We start from the raw sequence: 27500 nt of genomic DNA, 5'->3' as shown, positions 1-27500 counted from the left end.
TAGACAGCCTTTGGATAAAACTCAAAGCTCAAAATTTTGCCAGTTAGGTGTTAAGCAGACACGCTTTCAAAATCTGAAGAAAAAAAGGAAATGATTTTTTGATCATAGCACCACTTTAAGCACATGAAGGTCTTGCAACACACAAGAAATAAGCGAAATCTATCTTTCAAACCAGATCGACTGGACCGCTTTTACAGAGACAGCCTCTTAATCATTTGTCAGAGAGAAAAAAATCCTGTCTCCTTGCGTATCACATTTCAACGCACGCATGCAAATTTGTTAAGCTCGAATATTACGCAACATGGTGAATTCATAAAGGCCACATTTTCCAGCAAAAAATTTATTGAAACAAAAAACATATTTTCTTTTACAGGCAAAAAATCCTTGCTATTTCATTCCGTGCGTGAAGACAAGAAACCCAATCGTATCAAATTACCATACGCAACCAGGAGCCCATCAGTACTAGCCTCCATCTCCCACTTTGTTTGTATGAAGTAGTGTTTTTTCCTGACCTATCTATTTTTAGAACCACTTTCGCGCCATTCATTGTCATGGTGAATGTCAATAACAATTCAGTAGCCAATAAGCGCTAAGGTCTCTCTAATGCTGCAAACTCGGCAGAAAAACAAGTGGTCAAGAAAGCGAATCTCAACTATCAAATAGCTTTGACTGTTCAGTTTCAGTATCTATAGGATCAGAAACTAGTTCAAGTTTTGAGAGGAAGGAAGATAGTGGTAGCTCTGCTACAGAAAGGGGAGAAAGTGACGAGCCGGTTGCAAGTACTTCAGGCAAGCGAAAATCGCAACCATCGGCATCACAGAATCATGCGGACCACTTAAGGAACACATTTAATTAGCGCGGCAAATTCAAGAACGTTATTTCTAAAAATAGATGGGTCACGGAAAACGCTACCTCACCTAGGGCTCCTACTGATGGGCTCCTGACGCAACAAAATAAATTTCAGGATCAAACCCTTTCCTGAAGAACCTTCTCCTTGAATAATAAAGCACAAAATAGACGAAAAGCTTTCTTTCAAATAATTCTTTGCTGTCACATTTCCAATTATGTTTTTACCTGAAGACTGTGCAGAGTTGAGTAACAATAAATGCAAATAGGCAGGCAACAGGGATTACAGATCCACTTAAGGTGTTCGATTCCTTCTCTGTCTTTGTTGAACTCATAAGTTACCAGAGAATTTTCCATTTGGTTTCAGTGTTGTATATAACATCACGGTTGGTAAAATATTAGACATTCAGCTCACTTTGATTACGGCTCGACGACAAAGCTACCACTATCTTCCTCACCCTCATAGCTTGAACTAGTTTCTGATCCTGTAGATTCTGAAACTCAAAAGTCAGAGCTATTCGATAGCTGAGATTCCCTTTCTTCATCACTTCGGTCCGCCATGTTTTTCTGCTGAGTTTGCAGCATTAGCGCTCATTAGACCTCAACGCTGGTTGGCTACTGAATTGTTATTAAAGTAAAGTAAAGTGGTGCATTTATATAGCGCCCTTATCACTAACGTCTCAAGGGCGCTTTACAATGATCAATTTACCCCCAGCGGACTGGAAGCATATACAGGCGCAAGTTGCAGCCGCTTCTAAGCAGTCCATGCATGCTGGTACTCATTTCACCGACCTCGGAAGGATGGAAAGCTGAGTGAACTTTAGCGGGAAAGAAGGTCGCCAAATATTCCCGTCTCGGCAGAACCGGGAATGGAACCCGGGACCATTGGGTTGGAAGGCAGAGATCTTACCACTGCGCCAACCCCTCCGCTCTTATTGACGTTTACCATGACAACGAATGGCGCCAAAGTGGTTCTAAAAATAGATAGGCCAGAAAAAACGCTACTTCATAGAAACAAAGTGGAAGATGGAGGCTCCTACTGATGGGCTCCTGTCCAGATATTTATTTTTAACCGCCTGGCTCGTTTATCCAATTGACGTTCGATTCTTGAGCTCCATAAAGGTATATTTTGTTTAAAGACCCACCAAAACGCCATTTGCGTTTCAATGACTTCGACGCCATTGCAGGTTAGTTAAGTATTCTCCTGTGTCCACCAGTCAAAATCTACGCATTTCCACTACCCCCTCAGACCTAAGAAAATACACACAGAAGACTCTATGCACAAAGACACCACTTAGCAGGGGAGTGGCTGGGAAGTCTTTTACCGACACGGAAAAAAAAAAGGGAAAAAAACCAAAACAAAACAAAGAAAACAAAGAAATTCCACCCATTTTTCCACTGGGATTGCCATACTGGCAACCCAGTAAAAAGCACATACACATCACTTTTGCTTGACAGATTTGAAGCATCTCCAAAGAGTATCTCAGGTGCCGTCCACTTTACTGGTATACAGCCCTAGGGAGAAAATAGCATTGCATTGAGTCATGTTAAAAACAGAACGTCAAAGAGGTATACAGGGAACAATGTGAAAGGGAAGCCATCAATAATGTAACCCACCTTTTTGGCATTGCCATGTCCATATTTAAAGTTCTGGTAAGATAACCCAAAATCAGTGATCTTGCACACACGGTTTTTATCAAGAAGTACATTTCGTGCCGCAAGATCACGGTGAATAATCTACAAAAAGCAAATAATCAACGTTAGTCTTATTCGCGTACAGGATATTTTCTGTAATCCCACCTGAAGTGAAGAGGTGGGATTTGCATTTCCCTGGCAACAAGAGGACTGCAAACGGGTCCAAAGTTACAGCTTACTCAAAATGACTCAGAGCTAGGAAGTTGATGAATTTCAACGTTTGGAAGCATTAATGGGTATTAACTAAAATGATTAGAAAACAACGGGATCTGATCGAGCCATAGCCAATGTTCCCCGATTTTAAAAAGATGACTGTTGTATTATCATGACGACCACGGCGGCAGCAGGCAATACTATGTAATATCAAGGCATGGATTGGTGCATGGTCCTCCAGCGTTATCTCAATATAGAAAACCTAGTATTTAAAGGGCCCGCTAGTAAGTGTTACCTACAGCAATCCATTCTTTTCGATTTACGAATATCATAACAAAAATGATCACACATTTTCGCCTACATAATGTCAAACACTATAGGCAGTAAGCATGTTGCATGATGCATTTCGTAGATACAATCTTAATCTGTGAAAGATTAGAATAAGCAACAATAATACCATATCTTACTACATGCTTGTTTTGTGTCACATACCCCTCTAGATGCTAGGAAAACCATTCCAGTAGCAATCTGATTTGAAAATGACATTAGGTCATACGTCCCCAGTTGCGCTACTTGTAGTTTGCCGCGATAATATTTGTCGAAAACTCCACGGCTTTTTCTCAGGTACCCCAGCAGATCTCCACGGGGTAAGTACTCCATGATCAAAATTGGGTGTACTGTGAAGGTTAAACAGAGTTTGGACAACGTTTATAATGCTGCATTCTAACTGTTGATTTCTTGGAAAGGTGGATATGGGCTCAGTCTACCATTATTACTTTTAGGCGCTTTTAAGAAGTAAACAAGTAAAGCCGTATTTGCGTGGCGTTGCATTGTGTTGGAAGATCACAGTTTGCCCAGCCCCCTTTGTCAGCATCGCATTTAAGCGGCTCACCTTGAATGAGTATAGAGAGTGAGAATGAAGAAAATGGCGAATATCTACACATTCCCCAAGTTAAAGGTCATGTTACCCAAAAATGATTATAACATTAATCAACGTTACTCATAATTTCTACATATTTGATTTCTCGGTATGATGGAAAGAACCGTGAGAAGAACTTCCTATAGTGACTTCAAAAAAATACTCAGGGCCAGATTTTTAATATGACAAAACTTACAAAGCGAACTATAGTGAGTAAGAGATGATTAAAAATTATAATATCTTTTTAAAGATGTAAAATATAAAATTCTCATGCAAAATGTACACTTCCTAATAATAATAATAATAATAATAATAATAATAATAAGAAGAAGAAGAAGAAGAAGAAGAATAAATTTAATAATAATAATAATAATTTTAATAATAATAAAAATAAATTCTTTATTTTTCAAATTATCAGTAAAAATACACACACTGAAAAAAACAAATAAAGAACTCTAAAACAAGTATTACGCTTATAGAGATACAAATACTAATACTAATGCTAATAATAGCAATAATAGTTATTTTAAAACAAATTTTCGTTTCCTATAAACATATGTATTAATATAAAAAAAAATGAAACAACTCTTAGTATTATAGATTTGATAAAATGAAGGAAAGAAAAATTATAAATCAATATTATACAATGTTAAGACGCTCTTTGCCATAAACTCAGTGTCAGAGGATAACGCTATTTACAGAGGAACAAAAACTATCTACATGCGACCGAGACTTCTAGTTCTAGATCAGTCTCCTGTATATTTGGGGTAATAATAATAATAATAATCATCATCGTCATCATCATCATCATCATCATCATCATAATAATAATACGCAAAAAAACAAAGCCTCCAATACTTTCTTATATAAAGAGGTTCTAACTGGGTTCTCTTTAGAAGTGTGAAATCAGGCACAGGACCGTTTTATATAGCCAACCATTTGCATTTTTATTAAATTTATCAGCTTCAAGGGCTTGCATCTCAGATTGTTATTTGATGTCATTGCTTTGATGATTTATTCTTTTAAAAAAATTGTTCTGTTTTTCTGTTTCTTGACCTTATGCTATGCAGTTGTTGGAAGTGAACTAGACGTTAAGAGGGATCAAATTGTTTTTGGGAAATGTCGTGAAAACGGCCATTATCTCACTACTCGTGTAACTCGGCAAAATGGGCTAGAATTACCCGAATAATTTGCTTCAATAGACAATTTAGCCCTACATGTCATCGGTCGATAAGGTTTTCACTAGCGGTCTTTTACTATAGGTGCAAATTTTTCACAGCTGTTTCTATTTAGCAGTTAGAATAAGATCCTTACTTTGGGTGGTAACACAGCCAATGAATTGAACAATATTCGGTTGAGGGCTCTCTCCAATTACTTTGCCCAACCCAATCTCTCTCATCAGAGCAGTTTTTCCTTCCTGTCCAGATGTGGCTACAATAAATGACACCAGGGTACAATAAGATTGGTCACATGACTAGTTGGGGTGTTTCATGGATTTCTACCTCCTTGGTCATGAACTATTATGAACACGCTTGTTTTCCTCAGGCATGTTTTTGTCAAATTTTCTTTACGTCATGAGGCATTGTGAAAAACGGATTGACAGATTTGCCGGATACAACGCTGGTATCAACGGAAGGCGATGGTGCGTTTCTTACCCTCCCTCCATTTGACAGCGCTCCATTTTACAGGTAATTAGAGCTCGCCAACCATTTGGGGGTATTTAAGTATCTTATATCGTATTTGATATATTTCGCCAAGGATTGGCGATTTTAAACTGCAATTTAGCAGTGGAAAATAGCCTCTATAAATGATTTTTACAATGAACTTTATCGCTTAATGTGCAACGGGGGTAAAAATCTGGTGTATTGAGGCGAGACGTCGCCATCGAAGCTTAAAATAAAAGTTAAAGAACAAAATATCTTTACACACTTGTATTGAATACGAATCAAAAAGGAAAAAAGGATTAGGAAATCCATTAGGAAAAGGCGATATATTTTGGTAGTCTCCGCATTCGTCTCGAGGTTAAGATAAAGGTGGGTAGCTTAAGAAATTGTTGATTGAGAATTGATGATTTTTGCTGCACTCTTTCATAAAAGATACTTATGATAATTTTTTCTTTCCCTTTCGACGTAGTTTATCGTGCATGTTGAACGAGGTTTTGTAAGCGTCTACGTGACAGGTACTTAATTAAAGCACTTAATATCGCAGTGGAAACTATAAACTAACAAAATGGATGATGGAACTGTGTAACGTGAAGTGCTAGATGTCTATCCCATATGAAACATGTGAGCGTTAGCCCTACTGATGGAACTGGGCCCACACAAGGAAGAGAAAAAATTCTGACCCACGACCTTCGGGTTAGATCTCCGCCGCTCTACCGACTGAGCTACAAGGTCAGACGGGAGCAGGCCGTGGGAACTGAAGATGTTAAAGTCACGGCAATGAACATGTACAAGTACAAGGAAAGGTTACGTTTATACAAACGTTGGTCGTGTAGCACTTATATTTTTAAACAGAGTTAACTGAATGGAGTGTAGTGTAACGTGAAGTGCTAGATTTCTATCCCATATGAACAATGTGAGCGTTAGCTCTACTGATGGAACTGGGCCCACACAAGGACAGAGAAAAACTCTGACCAGGGTGGGAATTGAACCGACGACCTTCGGGTTAGATCTCCGCCGCTCTATCAACTGAGCTACAAGGTCAGACGGGAGCAGGCCGTGGGAACTGAAGATGTTAAAGCCACGTAACCTTTCCTTATCAGTTAACAAAGCCGAATCGTACTTACGAGAAAAGCACTTTGCTGCAACAAAACGTATGCCTCGTTTCCCATTTCCACGAGTCAAAGTTGCTCGCCAAACTGTTCCAAATGCTCCGGAACCAATGACCTCCTCAAGAGAAATTTGGCCAAGTGGTACTTCCCATTTGTCCACTTCAACATTCAACAACTCCATTTCCAGTTCTTCCTCGGCACCACCTGATCTTTAATCCAGAAATGTTGAGTGTTAATGTTGTGGGGAGCGAAGCGTGATTTTTCGTACGCGAAGCGGATGAGCGAGCGACGAAGTCGCGAGAGGTCGACTTGTCTCGCTCGCAAGGTTCATTTGCGTTTCGCAACAAAAAGGGGATGACGTCATTCGCAAGTCCTGCACTTGATGGCGCAATCCCACGAAAAAAATCAAACATGTTTGTTTCTCCGAAATCGTCAGAGGAAATTTCTTGCCTTTGTGCTAAAGGTATCAGAAACAAAGACAAAATAAAACGAAAGCTTATTTCAATCTCGAGTCGCCGCTTGGAAAGGAGAACTCCAGTGATACTTCTTTGGACCAACACTTTGTGCCGTAAATTGTGCTGATACAAACGAACACTAGTTCGAAAGATTGACAAGTAAGGGAAAGCTTCGAATCGTCAAGAAAGTCAATTGATTTCACTCATGAAAGATCAGGTAGGCTTCAGGTGTACGAAATGTGCTAGACCGGGATTAAAAGACATGCTAAACCGGGAACAAAAGTAGAGATAAGCTTACATCTTAGTGAAACTTACTCCTTAGCAGCTCCGGTTGGAGCAGACACAAACACATCTCTGCAAGACAGATATGCTCGAATTGTTTTTCCCTGATAGTCGCGCAGTTTGGAATATCCTGTGGTCTTAGTAGCCTTAAGCCGCGGCTACACGAGCGATTTTTGTCTCGCGCCGGTGATGCGATTTTTTTTCAGATTTTGGGCGTTTTCCATTTACCAAGAAATTCCGGAAATTCCGGTTGGGTTGTATATGGAACACTCGTTTTTGGTTCGTTTCACTGGAAAATTTCCGGAATAAACGGAACTTCTGAAAAGGTATTCCTGTTTTCCCGTTGGAAACTTTCCGATGGAAATGTGTGTTCCATTTACAACTATTGAAAGGTCTTACCACTTTCAGGCTATTCACGACCACATTTTTAAGTTTTGGCGCGTAAAATCGCAATCACTGGGCGGCGAACGGACCTGAGTTAAATGCAACATGTTTTTCACCCGATGGAAATTTCCACCGAAATTTCCAGAAATGTTTTGTAAATGGATAACGCCCTTTGTCGCGTCGCCTGCGAGCCAGAGTAGCTACACTTGTGACAAATTTTGGCGACAAATTGAAGGCCGCGCGAATCGCATACTTCAAGAGACCTGGGCACTATAAAAAGACATTCCTACTTTAATACTCTTTAGTCGCGTCCCAAGCGCGGGCAAAAAGTTGCAGGGTGGCTACACCGGCAACTATCTCTACGATTTTGTTGCGAAAGTTTCAACTTTGGTGACTTTTTCTTGCGATTTTTTCACCTGTCGCGTCGCCACTTAAAAGGTGGCTACACGTTTCATCTCGCGGTGGCGACGCGACAAAGTTTGAAAAACACGCATCACCAGCTCGAGCAAAAAATCGCTCGTGTAGCCGCGGCTTTACGTTGAAAGTCACGCTTTACTGCACATGGCAACTCTATTCCCTGGGGTCCACGAGGACTATTCTGATTGGTCTCGCTCAGCGACCCGTTTTTGGGTCGTTAAAATTGGCGCCAATCAAGTATGAAAAGTCCTACGTCCCGCGCGCCATCTACATTAGACGAAGGATTTTTCGAAAGTCTAGTGGCTAGTTATTGCAATGCTATGTAAATAAGGTGTCATACATAGAGTATACAATAGAGAGCTTAAGCACAAGGAGTTTGTCAAGTAGCCGAGGAGAAACTGGGTCGAGACCGACGTCCTTGACTTGACTTGCTTGCATTAGAGCCCACAGACGGATTTTTCGCGCGTTGCTAAGGAAGTGAAATGTTACTAAATCAAAATCAAGATTTCTTTTACAAGAAAGTCTATTGAAATTTCTATGTACATCCCAGTTGCTTAGACAAAATAGTTTCAGATCGTGTCCGAAAAAATTTCAATGTAACAGACATTTGAAGGGCGTGGGGAACTTTTTATGATATAGGAAAACTGTCGTTAAATTTTACGTTTTCGCTCAAGGGCTCCTAATTTCAAAGACATTCCCCGTATTAGTTGCGAGAAGGGTTCAGTGTAACAATTATGAACGGGCGAAGTTTACGCTACAAAGTTCTTTGTTTGATTCCACGCAAAAAAAGCTCAACAGAGAGCTTCGACTGGTTAAGCCGCGTGCAAATGCACTGGATTTGTCCACTGTACAAGCTCTCAACATGTTGAACTCAACAAGTTGAGTGCATTTGAACACCCTGTTGAGAGATGTTGAGTCTTGTTGAGTCAAATTTGAAACTGGTCAAACTTTTCGCTCAACACGGCTCAACATTTCCTTTGTTTCGCGGTCATCTATGTGTGACTCAACAAAGTCGAGTGCATTTGCATAGCTCAACATGTTGAGCCCACGCACGCGCAGTGCCCAGCGTATCCATTGGGAGTTTAAACATATCGAACATTTTACAAGATGGTAATAGTAAGGCTCCCCTATTGCCAGAAATCTGATAGTCAACGCAAGCCTTTCTGGAGCAATTAATAACTTCTGGGGCACCAAGAATATCTTTTGGTGTTATGTAGGGCTCAATCATTCCTAGTATTTCACAAAAATTGCCATGGTTCATTCGCATCATTTCCTTGTAGTCTGCAGTGTCCTCGATCATTAGCTCTTTCGACATCCTTTACTGCTTCTACGCCGAATCCACGCTCTTGTTTTGCCACGTCGTTTTTTTGACCTTTTGTCCTCATCAATGACTTCGCTTACTAGAAGTGCAGCCAAGCATTTTCATGTTCTGAGGAGATGAATATACCTAAGATTCTCAGCCATGATTCAACATGAGCCTTTGTGAAATCTTCGGAATGCTCACCAGGTTGAGTCATTGTTGAGGTCATTTGAACACCCCGCTCAACAACACCTCAACAAACACTCAACATGTTGAGAGCTTGTACAGTGGACAAATCCAGTGCATTTGCACGCGGCTTTATTTCTTTGACAGCCTGAGACAAAAGAGAATTAATAAAGCCTGTTTGTCCAACAGATCTGAATTTTGAACTAAAATGAAAGACATTTATAGAAATCTTCCAGGCAGAATAATAGATCTTCACAAGACATTTACTCTCGGGTGGTATAATTGCCTTGAAGATGTCTTGATATTTACATATAACACAAGTCTACCTCGTCAAAAACTCATGTCGTTCGAACAGTGCTACGTTACATGAAAATGTAAGTAAGTTTGATTTCTTTATCACCAACATGCATTAATTTCCGAAAATACAAACCGCTTGTACAGCTCAACTAATATATTGATTTAGCCAAGCCTAAAAGCGGAGCTCCCTGGTTATTTATTCTTACTGAAAGTAAGTGAAAAAAGAGGTTTTCGAATTGTCCGCGTTTTCGTGTTTCCGATTACTGCTTAATTAAATCATTTCCTTCGCTTTCTTCTGTAGACAAATTCATTGCTTAACTAGTGAATTCCCGGTAAATTTCACGCAAAAAACCGATATCGCATGAATCACGAAGCAATGAGTGCGATATCTGTTTTTCAAGCGATTTTTACTTTGGAATTCACCAGTTTGGCAATGAATTTTTCTCGAATCACATGAGTTTTAAAAGAAAAGAAGCACACCCTCAGCGAGCGAATGGAAAAGGAAAAAAGCAATTTCAGAGTCAACTGTCAATAGCCAGCGAATCACGCTAAAACTAGTAATAGCTATCGCTAAGTGCCAAAAAACAGTCAATATAATACATAGTTTGCAGATTTGTATCAGAGTTCCAAAATACCCAACAGTAGTTGTAATTTTTTTATTCGAAAGTACTGCAACTCAACTTATCTTGTTAACAGTAATACAATAATTCAAATTGCACACTTTGTATCTCCAACAACAATGTAGATGTCAACGTGTTTAGCAATATAAATGGAAAGTAGTGCTGTAATTTTTCAACGGCCGTAATTTTAACAGGAATATACAATAATTAAGTCGAATAAAATCAGTGCCGTGTAAAAAACCCCCAGGGCGTTTTCAGACGTTTCAGTGCGAAACTCTCTCGCACATGAAAGTTGTTTCACTTGAAGAATTTTTACTTTGCAACATACAGCCATAAATCATAAGTCAAATTGATCTTTGAATTGTGTACTTTTCAGACAACAAATTTCCTTTGAAAATTAAATTAAACCGTTCACAACCAAATGATTACAAAACGAAAACGAAACTGCTCTACTCGCGAGCCGAAATCTGAAATTGACAACAGCGGCCGATAAGAACACGTACGCCGGTTTAGTTTTGAGCTCGTTTACTCAATGTAGAACACGATGGTTCAAAAACAAATATTAAAGAACACTCAAAGCAAGGGTACACAACAAAATGGTCAGGGAAATGGGAAAAATGTGTTTTCACTCCCCTCCGAACACAAGATCATCAATAGTCGCGCGCGTCATGCAAGTTTGTCTAATGACATCACACATCAAAACACGCGCTTTCATTGGTCCCTACTAAAATTTCCAGGGAACCTTACATTACACTTTTCCCAGCACGATGGAGAATTTTTCTGACTGCTGCAATACTTCGCGTGAATTAAGCTGTCCGCCTCGCAAGCCTCGCCCCATTCGCTCGGCTTGCTCGTTGGCAACTAAAAACCGTCGGGGACCTTTGTCAGTTCAAGGTGAAAAAAAGTTTTACTGATGTACTTTACTCCACTTTATCTCTGAAAACGAGATCATTGACATTTTGAGGTATTTCGTTGAAACACGCCAGCTTGGCTTGGAAAAAGAATCGGCAAAATACGGCAAACTAGAAAGGACAAACTTCAAACAACGTCCGCTCCATCAAATTACCCGTAGGAGCTTTAAACAAACTTCTGAAAATACAAGCTAGTGATATTTCTCCCTAATTTTACGAGAACTCATTGCGATTACGTGTTCATAACAGATTCGATACAGGGACCTACAGGTCAGCAAAGACCTCATACATGTTGACCGACAAAGAAAGGGCTTGACTTTGGGATAAGAGCGCACGAGCTTACTGAATGAATGGACACTACAAAGGTAAGAAAAAACCAAGCTTAATGTACAGTCCCAGATTCTTGGAAACCTCACGCCTCGTTGTAATTGAGTCCCACATGCTTTAATTTTGTCCCGTTATTGTTTATCTTTTTTACTGACTTCTTTGCATGCAAGAGATACTAAGGTGTGGTAATATTTCTTTAAATGTACGGGGATTGAGGGATCAAATCAAGAGGCGAAGTATCTTTTCGTATTTAAGAGATCAAAAGGCAACTTTCTGTTTTTTGCAAGAAACTTATTCAAATTCAAATGACGAAGTGCTATGAAAAGCTGAATGGGGAGGTGACATCGTGTTTTCTCACTCTTGTCATAGCAGAGGCATCTGTATTTTAACTCCAAAAGTCAAAGGAAAAATAGTTGCTATTTCAGGACAACTGTGGGAGAAAAGTCTTGATTACCTCACAAATAAACGGTCTAAGGGTATCTCTTTGTAATCTAACAAACAACCAAACAACTCAGTAGATCAACTTTGGTTCCTGCAGGAATTAAACGCTTGTTTAATAGACAAAGCGGACATTACAACACTAATAGTTAGCGGCGACTGGAATTGTGCTCTTACGGAAAAGGTGGTGGAGCCCCGTGGAAACCAACCACATACTGTAACTCCCTGTTGATTACGATGGACATTTTCGACCATATGGATATTCAAAGAATTCGTCATCCAAATGCGAAGAAATTCTCCTACGTGTCAAAGGCACTCAAGATGAGATCACGAATAGAGTTTTTTCTAATTTCCAAAAACATTGAAAAACTTTGCAAGAAAGGTCGACATACAACCCTCTATCGCACCGGATCACATTTAATATACCTGTTGTTGGCATGGACAAAAGAAAATCCCAAAGGACCAGGGTTGTGGAAATTTAACAATTCTTTATTAACTGAAGAGTATAGCGCTAAAATTCGTGAATTGTACCCAATGTTCCGCGAAAAACTCTCTTATGTTGAAGATAAGCGACTTTTCTGGGAAATGCTCAAGATGGAAATCCGGAATGTTACAATCTCCTTTGCCAAAGGAAAGGCGAGTTTGGTTAGAAAACATGAAAGAGAAATAAAGGAGCGATTGGATAAGTTGGATAAAAAAATATGTAACAGCGTTGATTTGAATAACGTGGATCAAGAACTAAATGAATATGACGAGCTTAAGAACGAACTTAAACTAATCTATGAAGTGAAAAGTAAGGCGACTATATTTAGAGCTAAGTGTTACTGGGTTGAAAACGGAGAGAAAGCCACCAAGCATTTTTTCAACCTAGAAAAAAAGAAAAATGGGTTTACGGTTGAGTTTTATAAACACTTCTCTGATTTGGTGGGGTATGATCTTTTTGAAGGCCTTAATGCAGCCTACGATATTGGGCAACTGTCAATTTCTCAGCGCAGAGGTGTGATCACTCTAAAAGAAACCAAACGTGACGGTCATTGAATTTTACAAATTTCAACATGGTCTATCTAAAATATTTGCCTTAGCATTGCCACATGTTGCCAGTGCATTAAAATTCAAGACCACAGAGAAAAAACACAAGCACATACAAAGAGGGACTTCTCAAGGAAAAGAAATATCTTTTGGAAGGACTAGTACTTACTCTTTTTTTTTCTTTTGAAAGCATTGAGTGTCGGCGCTCGCAGCACTCTTTTCGTCACGTGGAGAACTGACTAAGGCAGATTTCTTTGGTAAATGACAGGAAATATAAAGTTGATGGTCCCATAACGCAGAAACACAAGAAATATCAATGAATAAATTAATAGAGTTATTCCACACCAAATGAACTTACCTTTCCGCGTTTTTTCATTTCACCACGGACAGCAAATACCCAGCGCAGCTTTGACGTTTGTGACTTGATGTTTGGGACGTGTGACGCCATTTTTTGGAAATCACTTACGGTCAACGTCCGTGTTGAGAAAATACGTCTTGTGCTTAACCTCTCTAATTAGCTAATGTGCAGTGTAGTGCGTTGTAGTGTAGTGCGGTATGTTGTAAAATAGGGTTGTAATGTGGAGTATTGGGTTAAAAAATAAGTTGTCCATAAAAATGATAAGAAAATAATTGAATAAATGAATTCTCATAGATAAATTGCTTACAAGACAGAAAGCAGAAAAAGACAATCGAATAGAGTGTAAAATCGTCCTTATACAAAAACACAAGCCGTGAATAAAAGGAGCGGTGGATGACCTTGGCTGGACTCGTTGAGGATCTATCTAATTTTGTGGAATGAGGAAAGCTTGTCGTTAACCCGTCGGCACCAGTTTTTGAGATTAGTTTTTTCTTGTTTCTAAGATTCATTAAGTCATTTTTATCTCGCTGGAAAAATCTTTTACGACCGAATTTCGGGGTCAGTCGAGATTCTAGTATTACCCTTTAGACAAATGAGCCGTATATGAGATCATAATAACTACGAAAAGGAGTCTATTCTTTCAAAGTGCATTATTGTGCAATTCTATTAGAAGTGGATTGACCAAAAAATAATAATTGACTTACCTCGCTGTGGCTGCTCAGTACAGGAGCGGAAAGATCATGTGAAGAAAACATAAGAAAATATAGTTGGTGCGGATGAATAGACAGTGTTCTTTGAAGACTGGCATTATTAGACCAAGTAAACATGACTTTGTGCTGAAGAAGGGCTGGTAATCGTTATGACAACGAACGAAATCTCGAATTCTTTAGGCCTACTACTACTACCACCACCACTACTACTAATACTACTACAGGCCAATTTCGGATTTGTTGTGTTCACAATCACCACAACAACGGCAGCCCCTAGGAAATAAAGTTTGAACACAAAAGAAACGCAATAAAGGAAAAAAAAAGACAAGATTGAAAGGTAATGCTTTCTGGCAATCCACCAGGTTTTAAAATTGTTTATCCAAGTCAGCAAATTTACATTCTGATATCAATTACTTTCCACCATCAAACGATTGACTTAAGTTTAGAACCATTACTGACTAAGGGTATCAATTATAAATTGCCTATTGTATGTCAGGACCTTGTTGCACATTCATAAAGCTTGCAATCAAGAGAAATGCAATGATGGCGATAACAATTAGCACCAAGGCTTCCAAAATACCCGCAATCATAGCACCGGTATTATTAACGTCAGTCTTCACGCTTGATGGAGGCTTATCCTCTGAAAAATACCAAACAATTTCTGAGTGGAAAAATATTCCTCTCTGTTGCTCTTGCACATTCATAAAGCATGCAATCAAGAAGAAATACAATTCATTTAAAGTATTTTATTTTCCTCAGCTCGAATCTGCCGCATATTTCTTTCCAGTCGTAGGACCGGCATTTTTGGAGTGCTTGATAAATGATGTCAATCCGACATCAAATAATACAAATCTGCTGGATGACCTATATCATATCATGTCAAATTGGATTCAGATGGCATTGTAATTTCTTGCCTCCGTGAGGGCTCTCCAGATTTGCGTGGAAACCAAATCATACGTGCGGCTAACTCGAGAGAAGGGTGGGACAGGAATCTCAAGCAAACAATGACCAGTTAAATATACTAGCGACAGAAAATTTCAAACCAGCAACGAAACAACAAAACGAAGTTCTGACTACTTCACTGGCTGGATGTCCGGTGACTAATTAAGAACTACAAACTCACGTGATGTACCATCAGTGGGTGGTAAGCTTATTTCAGTTGCCAATCCATACAAAAATCTCTGTGAAGACAAAAAAAAAAAAACAACCCAAAAACATTCAAAATAAGGCACCAACACAACACTTCCTTCATTAAAAATGATTTAACCTCAACTCACATCCGTGGCTTTCTTACCCCGTTATCCTCAGTCACTCCTCTTATGTACGCCTTGTACCTTGTCCCTGGTTCCAATTGAACATTTTCGTAATCTCCGTATCTCTTTCCGTCGCCTAAAACAAATACTTTACTAGTGCTCAGTGCATCCCGCGATAAACTTGCAGCCATGTAAAATTTTTCTCCCTTTCTCCTGGCTTCCTGGTAATTGGAAACATTGTCTGGTAAAGTAAATGTCTGACGTTTGGGGACTTTTCCAGGAATTTCAACTATGACTTGATGAAAGCTATAAAAGAAAAGAGACATGACTTTTTACAATCAGCAAAAAGTTCATCGTAGCCTTAAATTTCACGCAGAGCCAGTGAGGATGCTGTGTTGGCCCTCCTGGACAACAAAAAGGAAATCATGTTCGTGCCCCAGGCAGATGCTTCAAAGAAAACGTCCAATAAAATAAAGCAGCCACTACCTTAGTCTTAACGTTGGACGAAAATGCTACAAGACAACCAAGAAAACTCTCTCCTTAATTCACCGAGTTTCAGTATTTCACAATCAAACTAAAACTTTTACATATCCTCACAATGAATACACACACACTGAACTCTGACTGGAAAAAGGTACATCTGCTCACCCCTACTACCCGAACGTAGGCGCAGGCGCGGGCGCAGACGCACGCGCAAAGGCATTCATCCCCATTAAAACACGACAATGAGCGACAAAACTAAAGCACGATTATCTCTGTTTTGATTTGGGGTTGAAACAGAAGCTCATACATACTTCAACCATATTGTGAGCAGTGTTCAGTGTGCGGAATTAGTCAAATTCATACCCCTTAGAATCTAGAACAAGTATTGGCACTTGAAATAATAACACCTCCCCGTAAGAAATCTTAGTCAGTGACTTCAAGATACCTTTCGATGGTTCCGTAACTTTCGCAAAATTTCTGATCGAGCCTATTTACCCTTACCCTTACTTAAAGATTTGGGCTCTCTTAAAAGATGTCAATTAACAATTGCTAGATAAGGCCGAGTATGATATGAAGGTTTACGCAGATATCAATATTACGCCTCCATAATTGAAGGAAAGCAAAAATTATTGTGAGAGTGAAGTAGACACGAGTGTGCATCATGATATTTTCAGCTGTTAAAAAATTTATAGCTCGAAAGACGTATTATAGCGTGACATTTGACGTATTATAGCGTGACATTTTTCCTCCACCATTTCGTACTGTTGGATGACTAACTTCATTATCGATGGAGTAAAAACCTTGTTCTGTTGACTAGCTTGAGTTATATGAGGCAACAGGGCAACCAAAAAAGAAAGCAACAACTTGAATTAATAATAATTATTACCCATGTTTTAACTCACATCACTTTTCCATTGGTGTCGGATGCCGGCTGAATCGTAATGGTTATGGTGTGCGATGTGGTGGCCTCCTTTTTAACCTGTGGTTCCGTTGGTGGAGGCGGAGCTGAAAATAAAAAGACTTCAATAGGCAACTACACATTTACTCCTGCAATACAATACAATACAATACAATACAATACAATAACTTTATATAAAGAGGGAAGCGTAATAACCTATCACAGTTTTCTAACTTATGGCCCTCAAAATAAATAATTAAATAAGATTAGAAAAACAAGGCTGTATATACATCAATTGAGCACTTAATCTAAAAATTCATTATAATTATTATATACATATGTGTGCATATATATATATACATGTATACATAAATTGAAAGATTAAAGAGGACGCATCGATTCTCTGTTACTCTGAGTTTCGCGCCTAAGCGCTCGTCAGACAGAACTTTTCCGTTTTGTCTGACGAGCGCTTAGGCGCGAAACTCAGAGTAACAGAGAATCGATGCGTCCTCTTTAATCTTTCAATTTATGTATACTTAGCTCTGCTACCACAGCATTGAGCACTTTACGCCAAGGTTGACTCGACCTCCACATTTATATACATGTATATATATATATATACACACACACACACACACACACACATACATATATCACACACAGAAGAGACAACATTAAAGTAGAATAGACTATAAACACGTAATGAGTAATATATAGATCGAGGAAGGACAGAAAAGTATGTACTATAAATGTATACTTATATATGTAAATATGAATTAAAAGACGTAATAGTGGTTATGGTAAAAACTATGAGAAACAGTGACAATGAATACAATAGCGGCAAGTCGAGCACAGTAGATCCTCCAGATGCTCGGCCGAGGATAGGCGTGAGAGAAACCGACTTCGTAGTTTACACTTAAGGGAGGAGGGAAGAAATTTAAATATCAGTGGAGAAGAAGAAATAGAAAACTCTTTTAAGTCAGAACTAAGGTCATTAAAAAGTTTGGTTGCACTGTATGCCAATGTGCGTTTCCCAGAGTTGCTATGCGGGCATGGCACCTTTAAATCATGAAGGGAGGCTCTTGTAAAAGGGCCCAGAGGTCCTCGCGAATCACGAAAAAATTGAAATCTGTTCCTGAGACATTTAGGAGCATTGGGGTTAAGGAGTACGATGAAAAGAAGAAAAAGTTTCCTGTATTTAATAAGATCAAAAACGGGGATCCAGTTTAGTTTTAAAAATAAAGAAATAGAAGACTGAGAGAGGTCAGCATCAAGGACTAAACGCCCAGCACGCTTCTGAAGACGAAGAAGTCGTAAGAGGAGATGATGGGAACAATTACCCCAGGCAGCAGAACAATAAATAAAATAATTGTTAACACATGAACTGTAGAATCTTAAGGCAGAATCAAAGTTAAGGTAAGGTTTGATGCGACGGAGAAGAGAAAGCCTACTGCTAATGATGCTGCAGATTGTATCGCTATGATGCTCCCAAGACATGTCACTGTCTATCATAACGCCCAGCAACTTGGCATAGTCCACTTGCTCAATAGTTCTACCATCGATTTGAACATTGAGTGCCGAGCTGGTTAAAGTACGGCGTTTCTGCCGGGTCGTAATTAGTAAAGATTTAGTTTTGGTTGTGTTAAGTGACATACGATTATTACCAGCCCACGTAGATACAGTTCTAGCAACTTCATTCAACTGAGTGCTGAGAGAAGTAACAGAGGGTCCTCGAACAAGGATAGTAGTATCATCCGCAAACATAGTTGGAGTTACGTCTGAATGTAGCTCTAGCGGCAAATCATTGATATACATAATAAAGAAAAGTGGCCCCAGGATGCTACCCTGTGGCACACCAACAGAGACTGGAAGTGCTTCAGATAGGGTGCTCCTCAACTGGGTTTTCTGGGAACGCCCGGATAGATACGAGCGAAACCAAGCCATGGTAGAATGAGAACAACCATAAATACGAAGTTTATTAAGTAAAGTATCATGATCCACAAGGTCAAAAGCTTTTTTCAAGTCAACTAACAAAAGTCCATTAAGAAGTTTGTTATCCATGTTAGTCAAAATGTTATCAGAAAGATTGGCGAGAGCAAGCTCACACGAACGAGAACTACGGAAACCAAATTGCGAATCCAGCAGCAACTCGTGTTGAGAAAGAAACAACGGATGTAACGTCAGCTTGAAATAGCCAATTACGGGTCCACCACAAGTTTGAGTATTCTCTTGAAAATGATGAATGTGAAATACAATGAACGACAGAATCATAAATTGATTCCAAGTGCTTAATGGCACAGGACACCACAATTTATCTACTGCATTTCAGACAAAGAACTCACCGACGGCAGGTGTATTCACTACCATGTGTTCACTTCGGCTGCCTTCTCCTTTGCTAGTGAATGCAGTAATATACACTGTAAACTCTGTTCCAGGACTAAGGTATGCTTTTTCGATCACATTAAAGCGTACATCCTCGGTAGTTGATATTTCCAAGTTTTTTTGGAAGGCACCATCATACTCTCGTTTCCCTACGCAGTAAATCTTGGCCACAAACAAGAAAAAAAATCAACAAAGAATGAATACTAAAATAACTCGGTTTTTGTTAAGTGCTGCAAAAAAACTATAGCAACTACCTAGGCCAAACACAGCAGATGGAGGTGGTCAAATTAACCAATCACGTCAATATCTGTGCAGCCAAAAATAGCCGCTCAAGAAGCTCGAGGATCAAACGGAATTGTTGTTTCTTTTTTCATATTCTTCAGGTAGTCCATTTTTTCGAAGTATTGGAATCGCCTGAGTTTTTCTTCTTTTTTTTTTTTTTGTTGTTGACCTTTCTCTTTCTTGCGGGGCCGCAATCAATTTGGACAAAAATTCTAGGGAGGGGAAGGAGGGGGGCAGCAGAAATGGATGACATCAATTCAACGTAAGGAAAGCTAGGACATTCAAACAGGAATTTGGAGCCAAAGAGATCGTGCCCTTGATTTTACAGACATTTTGAGCAGCGATACGGACTTTTGTACACTCCATTACTTTATGGGTTCCAACTATTTACCTCTACCAACATTCAAAATGTCGGCATATCAAATGAATTCTCTAGCAAGCACCTTGTTTATCCTCAACAACAACTAATCCCCCTATGAGGTGAGTACCAAGTGAATACCACCTACACTACTAAAATCGGTGCAACGTTACCGCTACTAAATTGGATCAATGACCTCCTTACCTGGTATTTAAGAATTATACCATTGGGAATGAATGGCTCCTCCCAAGCTACGTTTATGTTACCATCATCCAGTGTTGCTTTCATCTCTGTTGGTTTACCGGGAACTGTGAATAACAAATTAATTTGCAGCATTAGGTTTTACCCCCAAACCTTTCAAAAGTGGGAAAATGCTCTTAACTACGTTTGAATGCAAGAGAACCCAAGTGCTTATGCTAACATTATGTGAAGATGACTTCTTTTGCTGGGGATCTGGATCGAATAATAAATGTTAGAGTTTCTGAGAATACATTAGGACCAATTCGTATTTGTTGGTACTTCATGTTCCCCGATAAACAATGTGATAATACTCAAAGATCTCAAGCGAACATGTCATAATTTTCAATCTTAAGACCTACATGTGACCTGTTGTGACTTGGACCTTTCCAAAGTTCCGTCCGCGGTTAGGAGTCATTAGAGAGCTTACGCAAGGACGACGAAGCCGCTAACGAGAACGTTGTCTCAAAATAGTATTTCCCGTTATTATAATAATTTCGTTATAACCCCAAGTCGTTCGTAATGGAAAGTGTGTATCAACATTGCAGGAATAAAATTGTCATGAATTGTGCGGTTGTTTGGGGAGAAAATTTAAAATGTTTCGTCAGGTTCTCACGTCCTCTACACAAACTCAAATTTGGTCAAATCACGTCGTTGTCAAAACGAGGACTGCAAAGAAATGTACCAAAATGCAAAACGCAGGTGCAGGGCGTGCAGAGCTATTGTTCTTGCTCATTAAACCCATTGTTTTGTGGCGTTCTCGTAGCCGTCATCGTCGTCCTTACCTAAGCTCCGGGAGCTTAAGCAACGACTACGACGACGGCAACGAGAACGTCATCTGTTTCAAGAAAGGTTGTCCAAAAGAAGCGTAAGAGCGTTCGCGACAATGCCGAAAGGTAGTATGGGACAGTATTCAATATGCAGTGAACGCCCAGAATCGAAGATGCCACGACCGTACAGTGAAGACCTACGATGTCGAGCTATTTGGGTCAAAGAGTTCTTAGGATATAGCGTTAATGAAGTGCCAGTACGCACAGACGTATGTTGAAGCTATCTCCCGCCATCAAGCTACCAAAAAAAAAAGGGTTCATCAGCAAAACACTGTGTTTCTGCACGTGCACCACGATTTTTGGAACGTTTTTTAAACTTTCTCTGCGAAACATCACATAAAATAAGTAAGGTTAAAGTCGTCAGAATCTTGCTTTCTCTGTGAATTCTAACCCTTTGTTACTAATTCATGGCCTGGATCATTTGAATGAATTTTGAAGCTCTCTCACATCTCAATGTCAGTAACAAAAGATGAGCACTTATTTCTAGGAGACGTTTTCGATAGCATTGCCGTCTCAAACTGACAGCTTACCATAATGCCTTTCGGCATTGTCGCGTAGGCTTTTATGCTTCTTTTGGACAACCTTTCTCGAAAACAGCTGTATAAATTCGCGTCATTTGAATCCCTTCGTGACTATTTCAACCTTTTTAATATGACAAGAGTGCGGTAGTTCCTCAAAAGTGACCGTCGTCGGAACGGCACTTAATTTAGGGGATAAAAAGCAAAATTTATCCTCAAGTGCTGACGTTCTTCATAAAACCTCAAATTTGGCTGTTTCACGTTGCTGTTTTGCTGACGGCGGCAAAGAAATGCACAAAAGTGAAAAATGCACGTGTAGGGCGTGCAAAGCTATTGTTTTTGCCAACTGCAACCAGCGGACTGAGAATTTTATTTCTGGCGATTTGTCACAAAGGCAGGGATAAGTGCGAACCGCCCCAGCAATTTTCTTGTTAAAAACAGTAGGGAGCCCTAACAGTGCCTAAGACGGCGTCCGAAGGTACTAGTAGGGAACTTAAGCAACGACAACGGCGACGGCAACGAGAACGTCACAAATCTGTATGTTTAGTGGGCACAAACAATAGCTTTGCACGCCCTGTAGTGGGTTTTTCACTTTTGTCCATTTCCTTGCCGTCGCCATCAAAACAACAACGTGAAATAGTCAAATTTGAGGTTTTAAGGTGATGTTACACGAGCCGATTTTTAACGCCGATTTTTAACGCAACATTGTTGCGTTAAAAGTTGCCTCGTGTAGAAGGGTGCACAGGGAGATTGTTAACGCAACATTTTGTTGCGGCAAAATTTTTGGTGTTGGTGCGTGGTGTTGGTGCGTGTTGGTGCGTGTAACACCCCCGCCGCTGACTTTTCAAGCAACATCGACCCAGAATGCACCGCGGAGAACCGAAAATAGGTCACGTCGACGTGAAGTAAACAAACAAGAGGGCGGAGCTTGTTGAAGATGAAAGGACCGGTAGAAATAATTACACCTGAAGCTCTATTAGATGATGCTGGAAGGCGAAAACTCATACAGTTCTATGAGAAGAAACCTGTGTTGTGGGATACGTCCCTAAAGTTACCGAAGAAAGACGCTAAAGACCAAAAACTGGCAGCGATAAAAGAGCTCGAGGAGCACTTCGGCTTCAAGTTTTCAGGAAGCGAGCTAGTAGCAGCGGGGAAAAGCATTCGAGCCGTCTTCTTAACACATTGTCCGCCATATTTGTTGAGCAGGAGCCTGGGTTCAAGTGTTGCGAGCAATGTTGCGTTAAAAATCGTCTCGTGTAACATACCGTTGCCGCAACAAAGTTGCGTTAAAAGCTGTCTCGTGTAAAATGGATTAAAAATCGGCGTTAAAAATCGTCTCGTGTAACATCACCTTTAAGGAGAACGTCAGCACTTGACGCTGAAGTTTCATTTTCTCCCCTAAATTAAGCGCCGTTCCGACCAATGACATTTTTGAGGAACTACTTCACCCTTGTCATATTAAAAGAGTTGACATGTTTACAAAGTGATTACAATGACGCGAATTTATATTTTGAGATGACGATCTCGGTGCCGTCGCCGTCGTCGTTGCTTAAGTTCCCTATTACATGTAGGGAGCTTCAGATTTCACGACGAAGACGGCAACAACAACGGCGCATAAATAATCGTGCTGCACGGATTTTATAGGACGGATTCTTGCGGAACTCTGCATAAGGACGACGTGAAATTACCAAATTTAAGGTTTTGACGACAACGTGAGCAAGCAACAGAGAATCTTTCATTCTCTATTTTCACTTTGTAACTGCTCGTACTAATTTATTTTTGCAACTCTTCGCCCAAATTGTAAGAAGTGAACGAGATAGAATAACCACGAAAGAATTATGATAATGTAAAGTGATATTTTGAGGTGACGTTGAAGTCGCCGTCGTAGATCTTAAGGTCCCTATTCCCTACTGAGGCGACGTTTTTGAGCAACGGACGGCAACCGGAAGTGAGTTGTTTTCCTCTTTAACTTGCCTTCACACATCTACATTTGTATTGTCTAGTATCTTTTCCCTATTAGAGATGATTAGTTTAAAATTCTGGAAGACATCACTGTCCAGGCATGCGGAAAGTTCACTTCCGGTTGCCTACCTTGGCTCAAAACGTCGCGCGCTAAGCTGCCTATTGACAGTTTAAATTACATACATACATACATACATACATACATACATCTTTATTTAACAATGCAGGTTAAATGTGAATTGGCAAGACCGAAGTCCTGTTGTGGACCTGCCTAACTACAGCTAATTAAAAACAATCACATTAAAATATATGGTAGCAATTGTACATGACAATGAGCGACGCAGTCTGGTGGTGTTTAATTGAAGCAGGATCTGTGCATAGCACAACTATATGAACATCAGTCACTCCGCAAGGTACATATAGTAATTATAGTTACATTAACTATCATCATTTGACAAAGTTTCTTTCACCTTCTTCTTCTGTTCTAGCAGTAAAGTTTGCTATCTCTCCAGGTTCAGTGGTAACTGCCTGTACTGCAAACGTGTAATTTGTATATGGCGTCAGTTTGGTTACTTCTTTATTAAAATTATTGCTATATTCTTGTGCATCGATCTCTACACTACCAGCTTCTTCTCCAGTCTTGGTATTGTAAATCTTTATGTGATATTTTCTGATAACACCATTCTTATTTAAAGGCTCATTCCACAGAACGAGGACTTCTGTGCCTGATATGACTTGTCCGCTTAATTGTGTTGGAGGACTTGGGCCTGTTGAAACAACGAGGAATCAGATTCACATTATAAATTTTTGTACCGCAAAGAAAACTGATTGTGTCTTATTAAGCCGTTGTTACGAGTTCGAATGTTTTGAGGAAAGGTAGTTTGCAAACTAAACTGAACGCAGGGTTGTCGGAACAACAACAAGAAGATTTATTCCAAAGTGAACGTAGTTTCCACGAAGTAAAACTCTTAACAACACGTACTCGACAAACTTACACGGCCTCCGCCAACTTGAATAAACACTGCTTCTGTCACACTTGACTAAACACGGCTAACGCCAACTCTCTTCGCTTGAGAAAAAGTAGTTAAAAAACTTTGCTAGGACTCGTCTACTTATATACTCTCACAATAAGCTTCCAGAACATTCTAAAATAGTAATCAATCTAATTATAGAAAGATTACAAAACACAGCGATTTAGAAACGATTACGCACGAACCTAAAAATAAACAAACTACGAACTCGAAGCGAAGCGTCTAGAAAGTAACGCTTGTCACGCAATGCTATTTTTCGTAACATAACCCCCTTCTAGAAGAAATTTCCTAAATTTATCCTAAACAAGAAAAATTGCTAAATAAGGGGCAGCTCAATGTCAATAAACTTATTCCTCAGAACGACTCAAGTAATCTGCTCCAACGTTCTCTGAGCCCTTAATGGCTTCAACTGTGAATGAATAACTCTGCAAAAACATGGCCCAACGCATAAGACGTCCGTTGGCGAACTTAGCACTGTTCATGTACTTTAAGGGTTCATGGTCCGTCTGAAAAACAAAAGAAACTCCATACAAATAAAAGTTGAAATCTCTTGATACTCCATACAATCGCTAGGCATTCTTTCTCAATTGTGGAGTAGTTCCTTTCTGCACCTGTCAATTTCTTGCTTGCGTAGCAAACGGGAAACAACTTCTCATCATGTTTCTGCATTAACACTGCACCAATTCTACTATTGGAAGCGTCCGTCCTTAAGAAATAGGTTTTAGCTGGATCGGGGAGTCGTAAAATAGGCTCACTTGTTAGGCAAGACTTGATTGATCGGTAGGCTTTCTCTTGTGCTTCACCCCACTCAACTTTATTGGGTTGGCCTTTCCGTGTGAGATCAGCTGCAAAGTTGGGGATGAAATCTCTATAGTATCCCGCTAGACCCATAAATGATCGCACCTGGCCTTGGGGCATCTCTAATTTTCTCCACGTTATCCTGATGTAGACCAATCATTCCTTGCTCCAGTCGATGGCCTAAGAAATCCACACTGTTTACACCGAATAGGCACTTAGTAGGTCTAATAGTGAACCCCGCTTGTACAAGGCGCGAAAATAGCTCCCTTAGGGCTCTGATAAGTTCTTCCCACGTACGGGTGTGAACCATTATTTCATCCCAGTAGAAATAAACATTGGCTACATCTTCTAGCAACTTCTTCATTGCACGCCTCAGTGTTGCTGCCGAGTTGATCATTCCAAACGGCATCTTCAAGAACTCGTACGACCCGTCAGGTGTTACGAACGCCGTTTTCTGTATGTCCTCCTCTGGTATTTTTATCTGCCAATATCCCTTGCTAAGGTCGATTTTTGAGTAGAACTTGTCTCCGCTAAGCTTCTGAAACAAATGTTCAGCAGTTGGCATAGGTTCGGGATGAAATACAGTTAGTTTATTTAATTTCCGATAATCAACGCACACACGGTTTGTGTTTTCTCTTTTTCTTCACTACAACCACAGGTGATGCATACGGAGAACTGGACTCTATAATAACTCCCATTTTGATCATGTCAGCAATATCTGTTCTCAGCGATTCTCTGATGCTGTAAGGTACTGGGTAAGGTCTTGATCCAACCGGCTCGTCTGAAATGAGTTTAATATGATGCTGAACGAGATCTGTGGTCCCTGGAGTTTCAGTAAACAAATTCGTGAACAGTTTAGCCAGATCCAGAAATTTATTCCGTTGTTCATCCGTCAGATTTGGTCCGGTTTCAACATCCTCGATCGATTCCTTGGCTACATATCCACCAAGCTCTAAAAAGTCAACGTTTTCTCCATCTACTTGATCAGCTTTAGCTGCACAGTCGACAGCATCGTCTACACACGAAGCGCCTACTCCACCAGCTACTGTTTCTTCGGCTGTAGTCTCCTCTCGCTCAAAGTACTTTTTAAGAAGGTTAGCGAGGTAAACTTTCTCCTTGCCTTTTACTTTCACTTTGTAGTCATTGAGACCTACTACAGAACTAACTTCAAAGGGACCCTTCCACTGCATAAGTAGCTTGTTATGGTCGGTAGGTAGCAGTATAAGCACTTTCTCACCTGACTGGAACTTCCTAACTTTAAACTTGTGGTCGTAAAAGTGCTTTCCTTTCTGCTGGGCTTTCTCCAGTTCACTATGGGTGAGTTTAAGGGTATCTTCTAACTTCTCTCGTAATTCAAAAATGTACTGGTAACTGTTCTTTACCTCAGGCTCCTCAACTTCTTTCGTCCACTGCTGTTTGAGTATAGCCATTGGTCCTCTGACAGCTCTTCCATATAATTGCTCAAACGGTGAAAAACCAGTGGACTCTTGGGGAACTTCACGATAAGCAGACAACAGCGGGTTTATGCAGCGATGCCACTGTCTTGGCTGCTCACTACACACTCTCTTCAGCATAGATTTCATTGTTCCATTGAACTTCTCTGTCAAACCGTTACACTTCGGGTGATAGAGTGTTGTTGTAAGCTGTTTAAAGCTTAGTAGTCGAGTGACTTCTCTCATACAGTCAGAAACAAACTGCGTACCCAGATCACTCAAGATTTCTTCTGGTACTCCTAGACGGCTGAAGATATCTACCAATGCCTCTGCTACAGTCTCTGTGTCAATGTTCTTGGGTCAATGTTCTTTAGTGGCACAGCCTCAGGGTAGCGAGTCGAAAAATCTACCTGTGTCAATATATATCTGTGTCCTTCTTCACTCGGGGGACTGATAGGACCAACAAGATCTATTGCTACTCTCTTAAAAGGCTTGTCTATCAGCGGCATCTTCTCTAACGATACCTTTGGCACAGATCCCTTACTTACGGTCTTCTGACACACATCACAGGACTTGCAAAATCGGGTAACGTCACCTTGAATTCCAGGCCAATAAAACGCACTCTGGATCTTGTCTGTTGTTTTCTTGATGCCCATATGACCGCCCATGATCGATCCGTGAGCTACTTCCATTATGGGGCGTCTCAACTTCTCAGGTACCATACTTGTTTAAGCGGTTTACCACCGTTCACGTGAGGATGCTTGTATAAGCGGTACAGTACGCCAGATTTTTCTTCAAAGGAAATCTCCGCCTGACCCTTCACGAGCGCACCGTCGCGATCCCAGTACTTACGCAGACTCTCATCTTCTCGCTGCATCTGCTTGAGTTTCTCTCTATCCACAATAGGGTTTTCACGGGTACTAGGCACCTTCAAA

The 27500-nt window shown here is 40.1% G+C and overlaps 2 protein-coding genes across 2 annotated transcripts in view; both read right to left on the bottom strand.

The window, feature by feature from the left end:
• LOC137988139 (tyrosine kinase receptor Cad96Ca-like) overlaps window positions 1-6591 on the bottom strand; it is a 17938-nt gene extending 11347 nt beyond the window's left edge. Inside the window, exons 1-5 of the mRNA XM_068834187.1 lie at window positions 6402-6591; window positions 4928-5044; window positions 3187-3371; window positions 2464-2583; window positions 2285-2361 (exon numbers count right to left, since the gene is read on the bottom strand). Coding sequence (XP_068690288.1) covers window positions 2285-2361; window positions 2464-2583; window positions 3187-3371; window positions 4928-5044; window positions 6402-6567 — 665 coding nt within the window. The 5' untranslated portion in view covers window positions 6568-6591. The remainder of the gene's footprint in view (window positions 1-2284; window positions 2362-2463; window positions 2584-3186; window positions 3372-4927; window positions 5045-6401) is intronic.
• A 7991-nt stretch (window positions 6592-14582) lies between these two features.
• LOC137988118 (phosphatidylinositol phosphatase PTPRQ-like) overlaps window positions 14583-27500 on the bottom strand; it is an 80260-nt gene continuing 67342 nt past the window's right edge. Inside the window, exons 9-15 of the mRNA XM_068834174.1 lie at window positions 23774-24070; window positions 19961-20064; window positions 19077-19278; window positions 16739-16841; window positions 15395-15659; window positions 15224-15281; window positions 14583-14740 (exon numbers count right to left, since the gene is read on the bottom strand). Coding sequence (XP_068690275.1) covers window positions 14583-14740; window positions 15224-15281; window positions 15395-15659; window positions 16739-16841; window positions 19077-19278; window positions 19961-20064; window positions 23774-24070 — 1187 coding nt within the window. The remainder of the gene's footprint in view (window positions 14741-15223; window positions 15282-15394; window positions 15660-16738; window positions 16842-19076; window positions 19279-19960; window positions 20065-23773; window positions 24071-27500) is intronic.

Source organism: Montipora foliosa, unplaced genomic scaffold (assembly GCF_036669935.1).
Source record: "Montipora foliosa isolate CH-2021 unplaced genomic scaffold, ASM3666993v2 scaffold_407, whole genome shotgun sequence".
NCBI classification, from domain to species: Eukaryota; Metazoa; Cnidaria; class Anthozoa; order Scleractinia; family Acroporidae; genus Montipora; species Montipora foliosa.
The sequence above is the reverse complement of the archived record's forward strand: the minus strand, read 5'-3'. Positions and strand labels throughout refer to the sequence as shown.